At 38.2% G+C, this 18,998-nt stretch overlaps 1 protein-coding gene across 3 annotated transcripts in view; it reads left to right on the forward strand.

The window, feature by feature from the left end:
• The window catches only part of Cul3 (cullin 3), a 75,356-nt gene extending 73,196 nt beyond the window's left edge, over positions 1-2,160 (forward strand). For all 3 annotated transcript variants that reach the window (XM_028789452.1, XM_028789450.1, XM_028789451.1), the window contains one exon: positions 499-2,160. In XM_028789452.1, coding sequence (XP_028645285.1) covers positions 499-630 — 132 coding nt within the window. In that variant the 3' untranslated portion in view covers positions 631-2,160. The remainder of the gene's footprint in view (positions 1-498) is intronic.
• Positions 2,161-18,998: the final 16,838 nt, after the last annotated feature.

The raw sequence follows: 18,998 nt of genomic DNA on the forward strand, positions 1-18,998 counted from the left end.
GATCCCAGAGCTGGACTGAGAAGAATCAAGAATTTAAACCCAGGCAGTCTGGATCCAGAGATTTTGCTTATAAATACACTATCCTACTAGGTTCTATGAACTGGGAAGGTAACCCAGAAGTTAATAATATCATCAAAATGATTAAACTATATGCTGGTATGTATTCAGAATACTGAAATCTAACTAATCCTATATTTTGACACATAGAAGTGTGTTTTAAACATCCATTAAATTTTCAAGTAGAAGCTTTAAAATTTTTGTACTTTTTCCTGTCTAGTTCTTTTATCTGTCTGTTACTTTGAGGCCTCACACATTCCCAGATGCTAAGATTATAGGTATCAGGTAACATGCCTGGTGCATCTAAATTTTTTTAGTGTAGATGTACAGTTACTAATTTTTTTACTTTTAAAATGGCATGTCACCTCTAGTAAGAAGATTGGGATTTTTGTTTATGTGGAAGTATTTTAGTTAAAATTAGACTTTACCTTTTCTTTTTAGGTAACTCAGCAACTGAAGGCTCGATTCTTACCAAGTCCAGTTGTTATTAAGAAACGTATTGAAGGACTTATTGAGAGAGAATATTTGGCACGAACACCTGAGGATCGCAAAGTATACACATACGTAGCATAAAATGCATTCAGAAATTTGATTTATTCTTGGACTGTACTCTTCGCATGGACTGGGAAGTTCTTTTAAATCATACTATTAAGACGACCATCTCTTCTGTTAAATTGCAGTACATGTTATAGACCACTCAGATCAAGCCTCTACTCCCTCTGAGAGTTTTCAACATCAGTTGATTGAGCTTCAGGCTTTCCAACGTTCTCCCTGTAGAGATCATCTTTACAGTTCCTCGGGAAAATGTGAATGTGCCGCGTTTTGTTTTCAATATTGTATGAAAACAGGAAAAAAATAAAACAAATTTAGAAAACACAGCTCATTAAAATAAAATTGTTGGATTTCATTTCCCCAGGTCTTCAGTGTTGATGTAAATGTGTTTCTGTAGTGTTGCTTATTAGCACTTTGCGCATTGTGTAAGTTGGGTAGCAAGAATGGCAAAAGAGATGCAAAATTCCCAGTTATCTTGCTCTGCTTGTGACATTTCCTTAGCTGGTATTGTTTAAAGGTTTGATAAATATACAAAGACCCAGGCATACAATTGGCGCATGCTTTATCCTACCACTTGCACTTACTAGTCTCACAGCCTTATGACCAAGGACCTTTGTTTGGACATCAGTACATACCCTGAGTTGTTTTTCTCTATTGTAATCTGAGGTTTTCCAAATTAAGTTCTAAGATGATTAGGTTTTGCTCTGAGTTATTTCTAGAGAAAGAAAATATTTTAGTATGTATAAATTGTACAATAATTTTTTGCTGTTGTACTTACTGCTAATAGTGGATTGTATAGGGTGGTGTTTTTATTTCATTTATTGTAGACAAAATAAATGAATTTCGTATTCATATACACACTAACTCAAGTATGTCAGAGCACAAAGGTGGCAGCTGGTTATATTTAATTCAGTTCCTTTGAAAAGCACATCCATTCTACCATTTGTTTATAAATATATCTCCCATCCCCCACACACAGTTTAAATATATATTTTGGTGAAGCTGTGGTACACCATTGTTTCAAAATGCAATCTAAAGATGCAATAAATAGATTACCTTGATAGTTTGAAGGAATTCTTCAGTTCTTGCAGCTGTGTTTTAGAAAGTGATTAAGCAATATTTTTCAGACGTGGATATTTAGCTATCCATTGTCTTCTGAAGAGTTGTTTTCCTGTTTTCAAAGATGTGCTTTGTGCTGAAGATTGTGTCCGTTACTCTGTGCTTCCAACTATCACTGAAGTTTTCTACCTGATTGATCTGCCAAGGATTATAGTTTGCTTTAACTTCAGAGTATTTTTATCTTCCATTTTATTTAATTTTGTTCCTTTTTTTTCTTACAAGATAATGTTTTAGATATGTAATTGGGGAAAACCACTAGATTTCTGTCAGAAAAATGAAATGTTACTGAGTACAAGTAACCAACTCTACATTGAATATCAATACTGTTTATATACTTATTAGAATGTATGTCTCAGAAGATGGTTTCTGTTAAATTTATGAAGTTACAATAACTGAATTCTAATATGGATTAAAAGCTCCACATAAATATTTTCCCCATGCGTCTTGGATTATAATTTTCCTTTTAGACTTGCTTTTATTGCATTTAAATTTGCTTTTATATGCACTGTATGATTTTAAGTCATATGATCTTAAACTCTACATGTTTTCCACCTTTACATGAGACAGTGAAGGTATGTCCAATATGGACAGGTTCTCAGTACACCTTGCTGTACTTGCCACAGGTACAGAGGAACAGTGAAGAATTCCTTTCCGGTGTAATTAGAATTTTTACTAAGGAAGCTGCTTTTAACAGTTCGGAAGTGAGGACAGCTCATCTGTACAGATCAGGTCTAACGTATATGTAGGGACATAAAGGTTTGCTGCTTGTTCTGGTAGACACTTGCTTTTGGGTTAAAGTAGATTTATTTGTGGCAGTGCTGGCTCTGCTACCTTACAAAATTCATGTGATGCATTCGAGTATTTCTCAGCAATAGGTCATTGACATTTTTATCCTAAGTGGTTTAAAAAAATAATGTGATGGGCTTTTTTGTGTGTGACTTGAATTTTAGGAAAGATGGATAATTTTTCCAGCTATAAAAAATGTCATTGTTAAGTTATTCTTTGCTGTCATTCTTTGTGGGACAGCATTTTTTAATTGTCATTTAAATATTCAAATTTTATTACAATTAGAAAACAGCTTCACAAAATAAAAAAAATGATTTGAATTGCAAGGCTTCTTTATGTCAGTGAACTATACAAATGGAATTAAGGGATGTATGTGTGGGGCATTGTGAGTACAGGACAGGTAGGCACCGTTTTAAGATCTGGAAACTACTACTGTCTCTGCCTTGGCAGTGAGACTCTTGAGAGCAGTGAAGCGCTGTTGACTTGTTTCTTCAGTGTGCAGGACAGACAGACAGGCTTAGGTAAGAACCAATACTCTACAGATATTGTGTACATTTCCAGAAACTAGTGCCCTCATCGACACCTTAGGTTTTTGAATAGTTAATTTTTCTATTTGGGTCTAAATTTTAGTATATTAAATCTACACAAAGTCTTTTTTGTTTGTTTGTTTGTTTTGTTTTTTTTTTGGTTTTTTGAGACAGGGTTTCTCTGTATAGCCCGGGCTGGCCTCGAACTCAGAAATCTGCCTGCCTCTGCCTCCAAGTGCTGGGATTAAAGGCGTGCGCCACCACCGCCTGGCCTACACAATGTCTTTTTGGGGTTAATTTTGAATGTCTTCTTTGAACAAAGTCTTACCAACTTTCCTTTGAGAGTACTCTAATTTTTCATGTTACATGTTTTACACAATATAAAGCTCTCTCAGTCTTAGAAGGAAAGCCTTTGTGTGTACCATTTGTACCATATATCTTGTACTATATAGTACTTTTTTTATGCAGTAAGTATGTTCTATTGATAAGAATGAAAAAATCTTAAGTGAAACTAAATTATTTCTAGTCCTGAGAGCAGAAATAGTCAAGTCACACAGGTGTTCACTTGTGAGCACTTTCTGTTGTTATTTGGTTGTCGTGTCCTCTGACTTACCAAGTGTTGTGCAAGGTAACTGCTGAAAAATGACCAAGCCAATATTTGAAGCTTGGTTTGATTCTAAGCTAGTACTCTGGAGTTTATATCTGTGTCTTATGTTGCAAATGGATATATATGGTTTTCCATTTAAATCTGTCATTGTGTACTTCATTTGCATGAAACAATGGATGTTATGTGAAATGTATCTCAGTATGGAATTCTGCATGTTTTTGTTGGCCCATATTTACTGATACTAACACTAGGCAAGAAGCAAGGATGATGGTGGCTGCTATTTTGGAACATGTCCATTTAAAGGAGCATATACTCTAAAATTTTTAGTGTGAGAATCACAAGGTAAGTGGTTAAGATCTACACTTAATTTTTTTCCTTATTGCATTGTTTTTCATTCCAAGTCAGTTTTTCAGAAGGTAGAAGACATAAAATGACAGTGACTTTAATGATTGGTCATAAAGCTAGCTCTTAGGAGAACTTGAATTAAAACTTCATGTAATGTTCTTAGAAATGGCACATTTGTAAACAAGACTTAAGTAGTTTCATCCTTAATATTTGGGTCTAACTTGATCCTGAGTGGGCCTCAGTGAAATGCCTTGCAGTATATGAGAAGCTCCAAGTAGTGTGTGCTGTGTTTCTAGTTAATGAAGTAAAGTTTAAACATTCTAATAAAGTACAGCTCATAGAGCATAAAGCTGTAATGTGCACAGTTCTTCCAGTGTGAAAAATTAAAATCCTGAGTCTTCAGATTATTTGTCTGTTGTGATTGCTGAATGACACTTGGCAGGATCTGGTGTGGTGGATGTGCTAAGTTCCAGATGTGCTTTACCATTAGCAGGTAGCTACAAGTCTTAGAAGCCTTCAGCTTCCTAAGTTAAAATCTATAATAAAACTCAGACATCGTGTAACAAAAACATGTACAAGACAGCTCACCCTCAAAAATTTAAGGTGTCACTGTATAGCATTAATTCAGGACCTTTATTTGGTGCATTTAACACAACTGATAATTACAAAATCCACTTTGCCTGTGTAACTGAGCAACACAGACAACTTGTTGGCTCTCTGAGAGTCCTCACTCTATTTGAACCATAGGAAGGTAGGATGTATTACCTTTAACAAATTGCAAAAGTTTGTATAGCAAGTGGTTTTAAGTTGATGGGCATGTGTTATAATAATTTCATATCATTTATAATCTCACAATCTACTTAAGTTGATTAGCTTTCAGTAAAAATTATCTTCTAAAGTAGTTCCCCCCACATTCCTGGGATATGGGTGTAAATAACTATACTACAATTAATATTCATGTGCAGAGTTTCATGCAAATGAAGTCAGTAGCATTACAGTTTAAATGCATTAAAGCAAAGGATAAATACAGACACTTGCTGATGGCTTAGATCACTGGAGCTTCTAGAAACTCTTTACTGGTTTTAAAAACGAAAAACAGAGCCTGAAAAGCAAAATCTCACTAATAGGACAATGCTGGAATTTTGACACAACTCTCTAAAGCCTGTGTTTATAATGACTAATCGTACCATCTCCAGGAACCAGTGGTTTATACAGAGTGGGCAGTGCAAATTGAATTTGGATCTTAAGATTTTTCTTGGCATGTAGTTTGATGGAAGTTTATGTTGGCTTATTGGTGTTCCTGATACTGAAACAGCATAGACAAAAATTGTAATGTGCATATTGGTATATATGATATGTACTGTTGTTTGCAAAAAGAGCACTGTCAGATATCAACACCTGTGGAGTTAGTATTTTCTGTGTGTTAGCCTAGTCCTACCATGTTCAAAAGGTAGAATTATAGATGAAACAAGGCTGAGAAATGTAACTAAAGAGTATGATGTAGAGTGATACAAAACAATTCACTCTGTTCCAGTGCAGCTCTTAGAAGAGGTACAGCATGTGTGTGCTAACAAAGCAGGAAGACATGGTGACTGATGTCTAAATGAAGGGGGGGGGGTAAGGGAGAGGCTGGGGAAGATCTGGATCCAGTTTCATAAAGTCCCCTCAAGAGGTTGCCCAAAAACATTTTTGCAACATTTTTAAGAAAAGTGTTTCTTTTTAAAAAAAATCCATATTCTTGTTGGAAGGCATCTATATTCATTTGACTTGACTTGAGCCATTAAAGGAACAGAGTCCGTTTTCAAGGCAGTGAAGGTTTGTTCTCGCCAAGCTTATAGAAGAGTGCTCAAGAATAAAAGGCAGGTCAAGAAGAGGAGTAGCCAGGCCTTGCTGGTGTATCCTAAGCACATACCAGAACCTAGGCAGTTCCCTTGTGAAGATGATGGCTTTATAGGTGCAAGGTGCGGCTGTGGGACAACTAGGGGAGGAGCCATTATTGAACGGTTGTGTTACACTAACTCCTAGTTTCATTAATTAGCTAAGGTTATTCTTAATAAGTTGAAAGATGCTTTAGTATTTTGTGTATACTAAACATCTGGTTATAACTGTTTCTCAAGGCAAAATGTGTAAGAAAATGGGCTTATGGTCACAAGTCACATTCATCACAGCCAAGCTATTATTTGTCCTCATTGGGAAGGTACCATCAGTCATATTGCCTTCCCAGAAAAGTAGCATCCTGTGGTCTCTGATAGGCCTTGTCACTAAGAGAAAATGAACTTAGATAAAAACCCCGCATTTGAAGTTCAGTGACTTTTCTCCTACAAGTCCAAGTTTAGGCAGCTGTGTTAGATTAGTAAAAAGCAAGTGCCTATGGACTTGAGTCCAGAGTTTGAGTTTGGAATTGTTCCACTAGAACCATGGATTATGATGTGACTTAGTCTGGGTGGCAAAAATTGAGGTTTGTATAGCCAACTTTGCAAGTTATGTCTGTAAATATAAACCATTTTCCTGGCAATTTTCAATCTAGATGACTTGAAGAGATTCTATTTTTAGCCTTTGGTTTGAAGATTGTCTATATAATTTAACATTAAGATAACGTCCTCAAGAATTCAGGATTCTTGATTCCCTAATTCCCTGGTGTAAGTTTTGGGCTATTTTTCAGTAGTTAATTCATAGAATTATCCAGTAAAAAGTTAAAATGTGTTTACTCCATCAGATTGGCACAAAACATTGCATAATCTATATAAAACCTACAAGCTCTTAAAACCCAATTCTAGTTTTCAAGGTTAATGAATCAGACTCCCCCCCCCTCCGCCCCCAGCTCTAAAACAATCTTCCAGCCTCAACTGTTGCCCTCTCAAGGTGTACCTGCCCTTCATAGACTTCCCAATAGTGAGTCCTGTTCTCAGCGTACGTGAAAGCACAGCCTGGTGTTTACGTCACATCACTTGGTTCTCCAAGCCTCTGGATCCAGTGACAGTCTGGGAGCAGGAAGAGTCTGGGAGAGTCTACAGCTTTCATGGGAGGTTATTTTCCATCTGTGTCCTCTTGTAGAAGATTGAAGCTTTGGCTTACTAAGGAGTAGTTGATAGTATGCTCTCACTGAAATAGCTTTTAGTATGGTACCTGCTAATCAGTTTTCAATACCTGACTTCTTACCCATTAAGGATAGCAACCATCATTTATGAAACACTAAGTGGGTTGGGTGCCCTCATTTGCATAAAGTTAATATGAGCCTAAGCTGCCCATTGGCCTGGCGATATCATGCTCTCAACTGACCTTATCACTTAGAGATTATAAAATTAGATTAAGGTAGCCATCCATTTTTAAGCTAGTGTGACTATTATTTCTTAAGTCTCATTTTTCCTGTTCTTTATAAGTCATTATGACCAAAATAGGAGGGATTAAGATAGTTACAAAACAATTATACTGAGTCCAGTTTTGTGTCAGTGCTTTTAAACACATATGTCTGTATTTGGTCACCTTTGGTCTCGGTGTGCTTGTTTGTATGCATGATTAGAGACTAGATTTTAAAGGTTACTAGATAACTGATGGGGAAAGGAGTTTTCACTATGTTTTGTTAAGTATACAGTTCATTATCAGACAATAATAAAATGACTTTAAGCCGTAGTTTTTTAAAAAGATGGTTAAGAAACCAATATGAAATACCAACAGATTTTACTAAGGCAAAAAAAAAAATGCACAAACCTATAAACCCACATACCTAGAATGTCATAGTAAATTTGTTTACTAGTAAAAGTATATAAGTTAACCATTGTTACTTGTGTCATCAAAATTCACGGTATGGATACCTCTTTGTGCTTAAAAAAATGTACAACAAATGCATGAATACAAAACTCCTACATCTGTACAAAAACATGTTCTATCAAGTGCAGCCAAAGATTGATATGATTTATAATCCTGTCATTTCTGATACCAATCTTAGGTAACTATTAACTAATTTATATGATACTAATTTATGTAGTCTCTCTAGATTAGATTCTAATTCCTTAAAATAAAGTTCAACCCTAATTTATAAGGGACTCTGAAGGAAGGAAGTCAAAAAGACCGTAGAGTGCTGATGATTCTCACCAGATTCTAGTTCATTCTTTATGTGTCTAAACACAGTGCATACAAACAGCTATAATTTTAGAAGTTACATCTGCTGGTAGTGTGTGGACTCCCAGACATAACTGGGCTGTTGTAAAATAAACATCCCCAATCTCCCAATCTGTTATTTGATCTATGTGTTATATATAGCCTAATTTTAAAGGATATGAATGTAATGAAATATATTTAAGTTACACTAACACTCGGTTTTTCCATAAATTCATTTTACCCTATCTGTTAAGCACTTTGTTTGTTAGATAGAACTTTAGGTACTGGAGATTCAACAGGGAACAAAGTAGACAAAAGGCCTGGAGGAAGAAGAGCATGCTCTGAGTGACAAGCATGTGCAGAATTTTGTGGACATGCTGTGATGGCAAATGAAGAGCTCAAGGAGGTGGAAGGGTAAGTTGTCACTTTAGATACGATGACAGGAGTAGGTTTTAATGAAAAGGTGATTTGCTTTGAGATAGGCCTTGAGTAACTCATGTCAGTATGAGAAAAGTAAGTTCTGGCCAAAGGAAGAAGACAGGCCACCACTGTCCAGCGAGGACTAGGAGAAGGGCATCCCAGGTGCAAAATACGAGGCGGGTGGGATGGGACAGACAAGATGGAAGGCAGCAGGACTCCACAAAGTAGAGGACGTCCACAGCCCTCACGCCATTGCAGGGGTAATGAATGGAGTGCTGTGGAGCTTTGTGCTTGCTGGGGTGTGACTATGACCTCAATCTCCAGCTGAAGGCTGAGGACTGCTGGGACCAGGTTAAGAATGGTGAATTCTGAACAACAGTATCTGGATGTGGGAGTAAAGGATGTCACTTAAAGGCTTTTGTGAGAGGTTTTTTGTTTTTTAAAGTTTACCGTTTTAGGAGGAGATATTAAGTAGCTTTTTTGTTTGTTTTGTTGGGTGTTTTTTGGCTGGTTTTTGTTTTTTGTGTTTTGGTGGGTTGGGGGGGGGGTGTTTGTTTATGGGTGTTTTTGTACTTATATTTAATAGACTTTCTTCTTGGAGAGTAGTTTTAAATGCACAGAGAAATTGATCAATTTGAGAGATGGGGAATCAAGGGGTCAATGTGGAACCTTGCCATTTCTGTAGCCAGAAACCACTGAGCACTGTTCTATGCACCTGGGATCTAGGGAAAGGGAATGGGCAACACATGCAGCTGTAAGAGTCATCACTCTATGTGGGTGTCATTTAAAGCCCAAGTGCGAGAAGAACCTTTGAAGGCCCTCCATACCCAGGATGTATTGTCTTTCTCCAAATGAACTGACTATTTGGTGAAAGGCAGTGGTGAACCACTGCAGAGAAGCAAGGAGTGTTTCTGATCAGGTTCCAGTTCTGCTGGCTCACAAACTGGCCTTCGGTCGGACAGCTCTTCCAGCGCGAGGTGCCAGCAAAGTATAGCTTTCTCTAGCTATGTTTTTTCTGTTTTTCTTTCTCTTTTCTTGTAAAGGCATATTGATCTTTATTTCTGTGTCTCTGCACCATGTGCATGCAGTGCCACCAGAAGCCAGAAGGAGTTTGATCCCATGGAACTAGAGTTACAGGTATTTCGTTACTAAGTAGTTGCTGGAAGCTGGACCCAGGCAGTTCCTTTGACATGCTGTGTCTCCAGCCCTAGCTATGGTTTTCTTAAGCCCTTAATGTAAGTTCAGCAGCTTATCTGATACTACCAGCCAAATTCCTATAGCCACATCCCCTTCTAGACACAAAACATACATGCACACATGCAGGCATGTCAAGCAGCTCTAGTAAAATGGCTGTTTGACCTTTGTTCCTTGCAGCTTTTGGAGCTACCTGTGTAAGGCCATTCATGGAAGCCCACAAAATTAGCAAGATGTGGTATTTTTAGCACCTGATTCCAGCAATGTCTGCAGAGATACCCCCACTCCTTCTGCAAGCCCAATCCCTTCTGTCAACTCACTGGCTGCCTCTACCCAGCATAGACAATGTGGTGCTGTGAATAGGTTTGGTCCCCATTGACCATGTATTTGAATGCTTGGCCATAGGGAGTGGCACTATTAGTAGCTATGGCCTTGTTAAAGGAAGTGTGTCACTGTGGGAGTAGGCTTTGAGGTCTTCCATGTTCAAGCTATGCCCAGTGTGGCACAGTCTCCTTCTGCCTGCAGATCAAAATGTAGAACACTCAGCTTCTTCTCTGGTACCATGTCAGCCTATATGCTTTCATGCTCCCCACCATGATGATAATGGACTAACCTTCTGAAACTGTAAGCTAGCCCTATTTAAACGTCCTTTATAAGAGTTGTTGTGGTCATGGTATCTCTTCAGAGCAGTTAAGACCTATGACAGTATCTGTTTAGACCTTAATCACATTGTGGTACCTATCTCTTTCTCTACACCTCCCCACAGTCTAGCTCACCAGCTTCTGAGAGGATTGTTCCTACTTGTCTGTGAACAGGAATAAGCAGTTTCTTCTTCCACATCCTCTTCACACAGGTCTGAACCCCAACATACATGTGAATTTGTCCTTAAGAACTCTACCTAAATTGTAGAGTGCCCAGCAGAATTATTTTGTTTCATGGTTATTATCCCATAGAAGCTTAAATACTCATGTTAAATCATCTAAATAGCAATTCTCCATGTTACACTTGCTGTGGTTAATTTACTGTTTGAATCTGTCTCTTAGACTCGCAGGGTATTCAGAGTAGAGAGAAAAGGCTTAGGGGAAAGCCTCGGAAACAATTAGTGGAAAATTATGAAGACTAACCAACTTGCAACCCAAAGCAATGCTACTTTCCAGGTCTCTAGGAACAAACCTCTCCTATGTGTGGGAAAAGACAAGTTTGTTTGGAATATCACTAGCTATGTGCAAACTTTAGGGCTTTATGTGGTTTTAAAAATCACACATTAGTTACTGTAAATAGAGAAAAATAAAATACTGGGATATCTCCTGGTGTTTCTTTGTATTACTTTAGTGAGTTACTGTTGTTCGTCATACCTGGAAAGTATAGTGAGTAAAATCCGAAAGCTTGTCATCACAAAGCACCCATTATGGATAGAGAAATGAGCAGTGAGCGTGGAAAAAAAGTACACGAAAGAGTGTGTTCTCTGAAGGACTTATTGCAAAGGACATGAAGAGTGATAGTAGATCAGAATGGCATCCATGGTTCGAAAAGACTCTTGGAAGAGATAGTATATAGTCTGAGATTTAAATGCAGACAAAGGTATAAAACAAAACAAAACAAAACAATAATAACCTCTGGCAAAGAACATCTCTGCTAGACTGTGTGGCAATAAAAGGGGAAGCTTTGCAGAGTCAGTTGAAAAAGACAACTAAAGCATAGAGTGGTGGTTGATAGACAAATATAAGACAGGAGAAGGTGGAATGATGGAGAGATAGAGGGAGACGGGGGAACTCTATTGCCCTAGACAGAATACTGGACCTTTATGTGGCTCATGTTTCACGACCTTCATTACCTCCCACTCCCAACACTTGGCTCTAACCCTCCAGTGAGAATTACCTTTCGTACCTAAATATTATCTCACTACCATTCCCCCTTATTTGCCTGTTTACTTCTCGTTATATGTATTCCTCTTGTTTCCAGCTAAGCTGAAGCATCTTAAGGGAGGTAGCTTCTTTACAGAACATATATATCCACAGAATATATATGCCCTACCACATTTGTCTTCTCTATAAATTCCTATATTGAAGCCTGATCTCCAAGGTGTTTGCATTTCTAGGATTTTAAAAAAGGGATTATGAGGACAGAAGCTGTAAGGACACCTCAAGAAGCTATCCTATATGAAGCATCCCCTGAGTTCTCTCCAGGTACTTCCCTGACCCCTCCCTCCCAACATTGTTCTACCTTCTGGAACCCCAACAATTTTTTGTTGAAGTTTTGCAGGTTTTGGTATTTTGTCATAGTAACTGGAACAAACTAAAATGTATTCTCATCATAGAGAAAAGAACTTGGAAGTCTAATGGGTACCACTTCCAAATGTAGCCTCCTGGCTCCTGTGAGGAATCTGATTCCTTAATCACTTTAGTTCATCTACTAATTAGTGTTTCCTGCTGAAAGCTTTCACATGTAAGTATTCACAAACATTTACATTTCTTGACTTCAGTCTGTCTTCATGGCATACCAATTACAAAAACATATGTGTATATATGATTTTATAATTTATTCAATTGATTTATTTATCCTGTAGTATGAGTTGTTTCCTATGTAGAGCACAGGTCTCCTGAGTTGCTGTGTAGACTAGCCCCTCACAAACACTTTTGTTATGTTTTTCCTAATTTTACTATGTCACATGGTGAAAATTACTGCCCAATGAGTTGTCTTTGCCTTGTACATGTGGAGGCATGAGGAGAGAATTCATGCTTTTTCCTTCACTGGCTTTTCTATAGTCTCCAACCTCCACTGCCTCCATCCTGCACTTCCTGCATCCATGTACCGTCTTCACCTCTGTCTTCCTCTCTTTCTACCCCACCTTTCTATCTGACCCTTACCCTTCCTGTGTCCTCTTTGGAGAGCCCTGAGATATTATGTCAGCCTCAACTAGGTAAATCAGGATAATCTTCCTACTCAAGATTGTTTAAATCACACCTGCTGCTCCAGGGATTAGCATGTAAAGATTGTGAGGAAGCCATTATGTAGTGTATCACACCAACTAAACTAATTATTTTTACTTTTTTTTTTAAATAAACATTAACATTCCCATTCTTACAAATGGGAACTTGAGGGATTTAGCTTCTGTTTTAATAATGTGGTATGTGATGATGTGATAACATAAAGAGAGATCGAGATTTCTCTCACATTGATTAGTTTCTTTGTTCTAGTTGCTTTATAACATGGAGCATTATTTATGACATTAAAAGGCAGGTCTTGGCTCAGTGGCAATGATGCTGCCATGTCTGATGATCTGAGTTCAGTCATCAGGTCCTATACAGTCAAAGAAAAGAACCAGTTCCCACAAGTCCTCTGACCTTTACATATGCACCATGGCTTGTTCACAGGCACACCAGTTATTGGCTGTTGACATCTTTATTTACAAATCAAAACCAACTGGGTGGCAGGGTCCCAGAAGCTGCATGCAGACATAGTTTTGTAAGCAGTTTTTTGGGGAACATAATTAGCATTCTAATACAAGCAGCTACAAAAAAAGGCCTGTTTTTTGCTTTCCCAATGATGACCAGTCAGCAAAATACAGCCCTACTTTTTTCAACTAGATCCTACTTCCCAATTATCTGTTCCCAGTAGCCCATCAAATTGTGATCCTGTGAATGGATTCATTCATTACTTAGTTCAGAACTATTGTTCTCAAAGTCCCTCCTTGTTGCTCCTACTATGGGTTTTGATGAGTACATACTGTCCTGTATCCACTATTACAATGTTGTACAGAGCAGCTTAGCTACCCTGAAAATCTCTTGTACTCCTGTCTTTCACTCATCCCCTAGTCTACCCAAAGAACTGTTTACACCTTGACTGTTCTATTGTCATACCAGGCAGCTGGTGTTTCCTCAGACTGACACCTTTCAATCAGCAAGATGCATTTTAAAACTCTACATATCTTTTCATTTGTGAATAGCTCACTCTTTTGTCACTGAATAATTCTGTACTCCACAGTAAGGAGCTGTCAGTCTTTATTCATTGATTAAATGACACTTAAGTGGTTTCTGAGTTTGGCAGTTGTGGACATAGCTCATATAATGTTAGTGTGTAGTATTTGTGTGGGTATAGATTTTCAGCTCATTTGGTTAAATGCCCAAGATCATATGGTAAGAGTATCTTCAGCTTCAAAAGACACTGCTGAAATGTCTTCCATAATGGCTGAAAGCAGTGAGAGAGAGAGAGTTCACTTTGCCCTGTGTCTTTGTCTGCCTTTGTTATCATCAATTCATGTTTGCTTGCTTGTTTTTTTTCCCCCCACAAAAGACGTGAAGTTTCCTAGTAACATATGACGTAGGGCGGCTCTTCACATGTTCGTCATTTGTATGTCTTTGGTAAGTCATATGTTCCGATATTTTGCTCATTTTAAAATTGGGATAGTACCAGAGAAATGATATGACTAGTAAAAGCATTTGCCACTATTACTGTAAAAACACACCTCTTACCTCAAAGAAGCTAAGAGATGGTTGAGTCTAGAACTAAACATTAGTGACCATGGTGCAAGAACACAAATTTTGGTTCTAACATGGTAGCAGTTTTATGAAGTTTTTGTCCTAACAAACAAAGCACTTTTCAGTGACCTTAGTGGAAACATTAGATAGGCAGCTTCTGGAAGCTCAGGGAAGTCAGTCCCAGCTATAGACCTCAGATGCTATCAGATACATTCTTAGCATTTGCTTGCTGGAAGCTAGAGAACTGTTGATACCTTCCAAAGGATTTACAAAGATGTTAGGGCACACACAGAGAAGGGCAATAAGTGGCTATTCAGAGCACAGAAGATTCACCCCAGGTAATTTGGCTCTAGATTTGCAACATTCCAAACTTCCCATAATTTTTGAAGTCTTAATTGGTTAATCAGCCTTGTAGAAGGCTCATGGTAATGTGGTGGTCTTTCCAGGAACCACAAGCCTGACAACCTAAGTCCATTGCATGCCTGGGGCACATAGCAAATGGAGAAAGCCAACTCTTGAAAGTTGTCCTCTGCTTTACACACACACACACACATTCCCAAACACACATAAACTTTAAAATAAGATTGTTTTCTTTTTGTTGAATTTTAAGATTTCTTCATGTACTTTTCGATGATCCATTATCAGATGCATATGTGGCATGTCTTTGATTGTTTTAGAGTTTTAGATATTAACAAGGTCCAGCTCTCATTTCCTCAGTGGGGTGTTTTTTTTATTCATTTGAAAAGTTCATCACCAAGTCTAAGGTCAGAAGAGTTCCTTCTAAGTAATTTTTTAAAGACTTTATAGGTTTTCGATGTAAATGTAGAAATATAAGCCATTTGAGCTCATTTCTGTGAAAGGTACAAGATTCTCTTTTTTTCTCTTCTTTTCTTCTGCCTGCCTGCTTGCTTGCTTCCCATGTAGATGTTTCTCCTAAAGCTCCAGTTGTTGGAAAGTCTATCCTTTTCTGTCAAATTGCCTTCTTTCCTTCAGTTGAATAGATTTGACCGAGTCTATTCCTTGGCTTTTTATTTCGCTCCATTGATTTGTCTGTTTGCTGTCATCTTCACGGTTAGAACTTTATAACAAGTTTTGAAGGCAGGGGCATAGGGCTGTAACTTAAACAGGTTTTCTTCAAATGACTCATTTAGATGAAGTTCCCTCCTGAAATTATTTTTTTCCTACATAGTGAATATCATGTTACTACATTTCATGAAGTAGGGAGCCCAGAGGACCTCTTTCTCTCTAACCTGTACTTGTTTGCATGAAATTGTTTATTGTGTCTAGTACATCAGACCTAAGTCTATCTCACTTCTCTTAATTGTCAAGCAACTGTGAGGACTAAAAATATGGAAGTTGGGTGGGGTGGGGAGGATCTGGGGAGAAATGGAGGTGAGAAACAGTGATCAGAATATATTATATGAAAAAATTATTTTAAATCATATATATATATGGAGAGAGAGAGAGAGAGAGAGAGAGAGAGAGAGAGAGAGAGAGAGAGTTATTTATAAAAATGCAGCCTAAGGACCTGCTCTATGGGCTCTATCTCCCACCTGGAGCTTCAGGCATGTATATCAGCTAATGTGGAAAGAAAGCAGTCTCTCAATCCTGAAAAATGAGAACTAGGTTCCAGTTCCACCCAGTGATCACAAGTATCTACTCAAATGATACAAATGGGGCTGACATATTTCCCATCAGTCATTTTGTAGAGGACAGGACAGATCCTTTACTAGGTGATTTCCCTCCAGCCATCATGCGTAGCCTACCGCAGACCACTACCAGCTCAGAAGAGAGAAGACACATTTCCTTGCCTGGCATAAAATGTAATCTGGCGCTGCTGCAGTCTCAGTACCAAGGACACCACAAAGACCATGCCTATGTCTCCTACGAAACAGTTATGTTCTACCATCCTAAATGGGGGGTGGGGACAAAGAAGGAACCCCTGAACAGGATCAGCCACATGAAAACAATGGCGAACTGAATAGTCAGCAAAAGGCCCGAGCACAGAATTAACACAAAAAGCAGAGAACAATGGGACAGTATTTAAAAACTGCTTTTCAGACTCACTGATTCAGGGATATTGGAACAATAAACTAATATTGTCAGGGAAGAGGCTCTGACTGCAAAAATACAGACTTTGAAAATTTTTTAAAATGCCAAAATATTCTCAATTCACTGGAGACACTAAATGGAATGTATATTCCTAAAAAGGAAATAATGGTTTGAAGAGAGTAAAGGACTCCATGAGTTCAAAACAGAGAGAGAGAGAGAGAGAGAGAGAGAGAGAGAGAGAGAGAGAGAGAGAGAGAGAGAGAGAGAGAGAGAGATATTAAGGGGTTCAGAGAGATGGAGACCTAGAGAGGAGAAAAAACTTAGAAGAGACCCCATGTTCCTGTAGTGGTAATGTCAAGAAACAAGCAGTAGACACTGAAAGAACTCCACCCCAAGCCCCCATCACCAACCCCACCCTCTAAAGAAAACACTTCCCGGATGCTCAGTAGGATTGTTTAAAAAGTTGAAACAAATTAGAAATCACTCATGTTCTGCAAGCTAAGCAATGCAGTAATAAAGTGGGAAAGAAACTATTGCAATCCCAATGCAGAGTATAGTGAGGTGTAGCCCTGAGGAATTTCAGACATCTCAGAATTTCATACCAGAAAAATCTAAGGGTCCTCATACAGTGCTCTGAAACGAATCCCTCTGAAGTCTTCCAGCCTAAAGTCAGTGTGAATCTGAATTTCAATTGGAAAAACTTAAGCATGAACTCTTGACAACAAAGAACAATAAAGGCCATGACCCACTCAGAAGGATTAAATCAGAGTGTGGCATTTTATAGACACATGGGGAGAAGCTCTCTACTAAGAAAGCCTTGAAGCTCTTGTAAATTTTACTCCACCTGATTTTATGCCAATTTGGGTTGAAAGTATCATTTATGCAATATCTGGGCCTAACTTGGTGTCAGGGTCATGAGTTGGCAGGCTGTGGGTTAATACAATCCCCTTTATTCTGCCTATCATGCTATTAGAACAGGGGGTTGGATAGGAGGAGAACTACAGAGACTCATTTGGGTCTAAAAGAAATACTTTGGCCTCAAGTTGGACCTTGGGTGTCACTGACTGAAAACTAGCAAACTGCAACACTCCTGTGTTCTTTTGGACATGCTGCAGTGACCTACTTCTGAGGTTTTAAAGACAAAAAGCCAGAGTTTGTTTTTCTAGAGTCTATTCGGTCCTGGTTGCCCTTCCCTGCTCCTCAGTTTTCACTGAGCCTGACTGGAGGTCACACTTGTCATGCTACAGCCTTGACATTACCTATTCCTTGCCAGTCCAGCTCAGTACATCATCCTCACTGGCTTCTCAGGTTTGAACAAAGATGCTACCACAACCCTCGATGGATCACGATACTACTTGTTTTGAAATTGCCAGGGCCTCCTTTGTTAAATCAAGGCTGTCTAAACTTCAGGCTGCTTCCATGCCCATGTAGGAAGAAAGTCTTCACCAATACCACAATCATAGGATTCCCTCACCGGGGCAAGGCTCCAAGAGGAAGACCTGTAAGAGGAAGACCTGCAAGGCCTCTTTAACTTTCTCCTGGTAAGTCTCATACCCCAGCCCCTTGTCTTGATCTTCACAGGACCAGAAAGGGCAGGCAGGCTTTTAAAGTCCTACTTCAGATTAATACTTTCTGCATCTCTGGAGTCAAGCCTTCCTAGTTAATCTCTCTTAGCAAGCAGGATAATTTTTATGAGGTCTAGAAGAATTACTGCAACCTTCTGGGCCAGGCCCAGCATTTGATGTATTAAGTAGAAACAGAGGAATTTGGACATTTGTCTTCAACTAGCTTTCACACATATTTGTCTATAATCTTACTGCAAAATCCCATTTAAATGTCAGAAGCTGAAAAACTCTTTGTTCATTGTTACATTGCATTTCTACAAAGGAATCTTAATAATTCCCATTTCCTGACTTTTCTTCCAGGTGGTAGATGAATACCTTGGACTCATATGTAGGAAGGCAGAAGAGAAAAGTGCACAAAAATTTTTAAAAATATTGTTTTACGCTACTTAAAATTTACAGTGGATTCAAAAATAATTTTTTCTAGGGTAGTTAGGTTGACAGAAAACAACCTATTTTTAACATAAGATTTATATAATATAAAAGTAAACAGTAAAATGCTAACAGGTCTACAGGGGGCAGTGAGCAAGGGCATAAATTAATAAACAAAATGGTAACAAGAATTAATCTCATAGATGTCATTGCTCTTCTAAAAACACAAAACAGAAAATAGAGCTGAAGATACACGCTCTTTACAATTCTATAGCAATAGTATTATTAGCTAGTAGTAACTAGAATTGGCCACAGCTATCCAGTGAAGGAATTTATGGATTCAATGCTTTTATTTTTTTTAAAGTAGGAAATATTAAACTCTCAATTTAAGCCTGTAATAAAATAGCCACAAAATGAACCAAAAGAAAGGAAAATGATACAACAAATATAAAACTAAAAATTAGTGAATAAAGAAATGGTGGACTAAACTAAGGCTTCAGTTTTGGAGAATGTTAAATCTAGGAGAGATGTATTTCAGCAAAGCCTTCAAGCTCATCTTACAAGAGAAACTGAAAATCTTGTTTCTACTTGGCTGAGCAGACAAATGTGACCACAGTCAGGTCATAGTGTCTTTTTGTCATGCTTGGGGTAGAGAAAATCAAGCAGCAACTAGACTTACTCTATAGGACTTTCCCATCTCTCCAGTACTACACACATCAGGAAACTATGAATATGGAAGAAAAGGTTAGTTAGGTCGTGAGCCAAGGAT

The sequence above is a fragment of the Grammomys surdaster genome, unplaced genomic scaffold, assembly GCF_004785775.1.
Source record: "Grammomys surdaster isolate TR1022 unplaced genomic scaffold, NIH_TR_1.0 125833, whole genome shotgun sequence".
In the NCBI taxonomy this organism is placed as follows: domain Eukaryota; kingdom Metazoa; phylum Chordata; class Mammalia; order Rodentia; family Muridae; genus Grammomys; species Grammomys surdaster.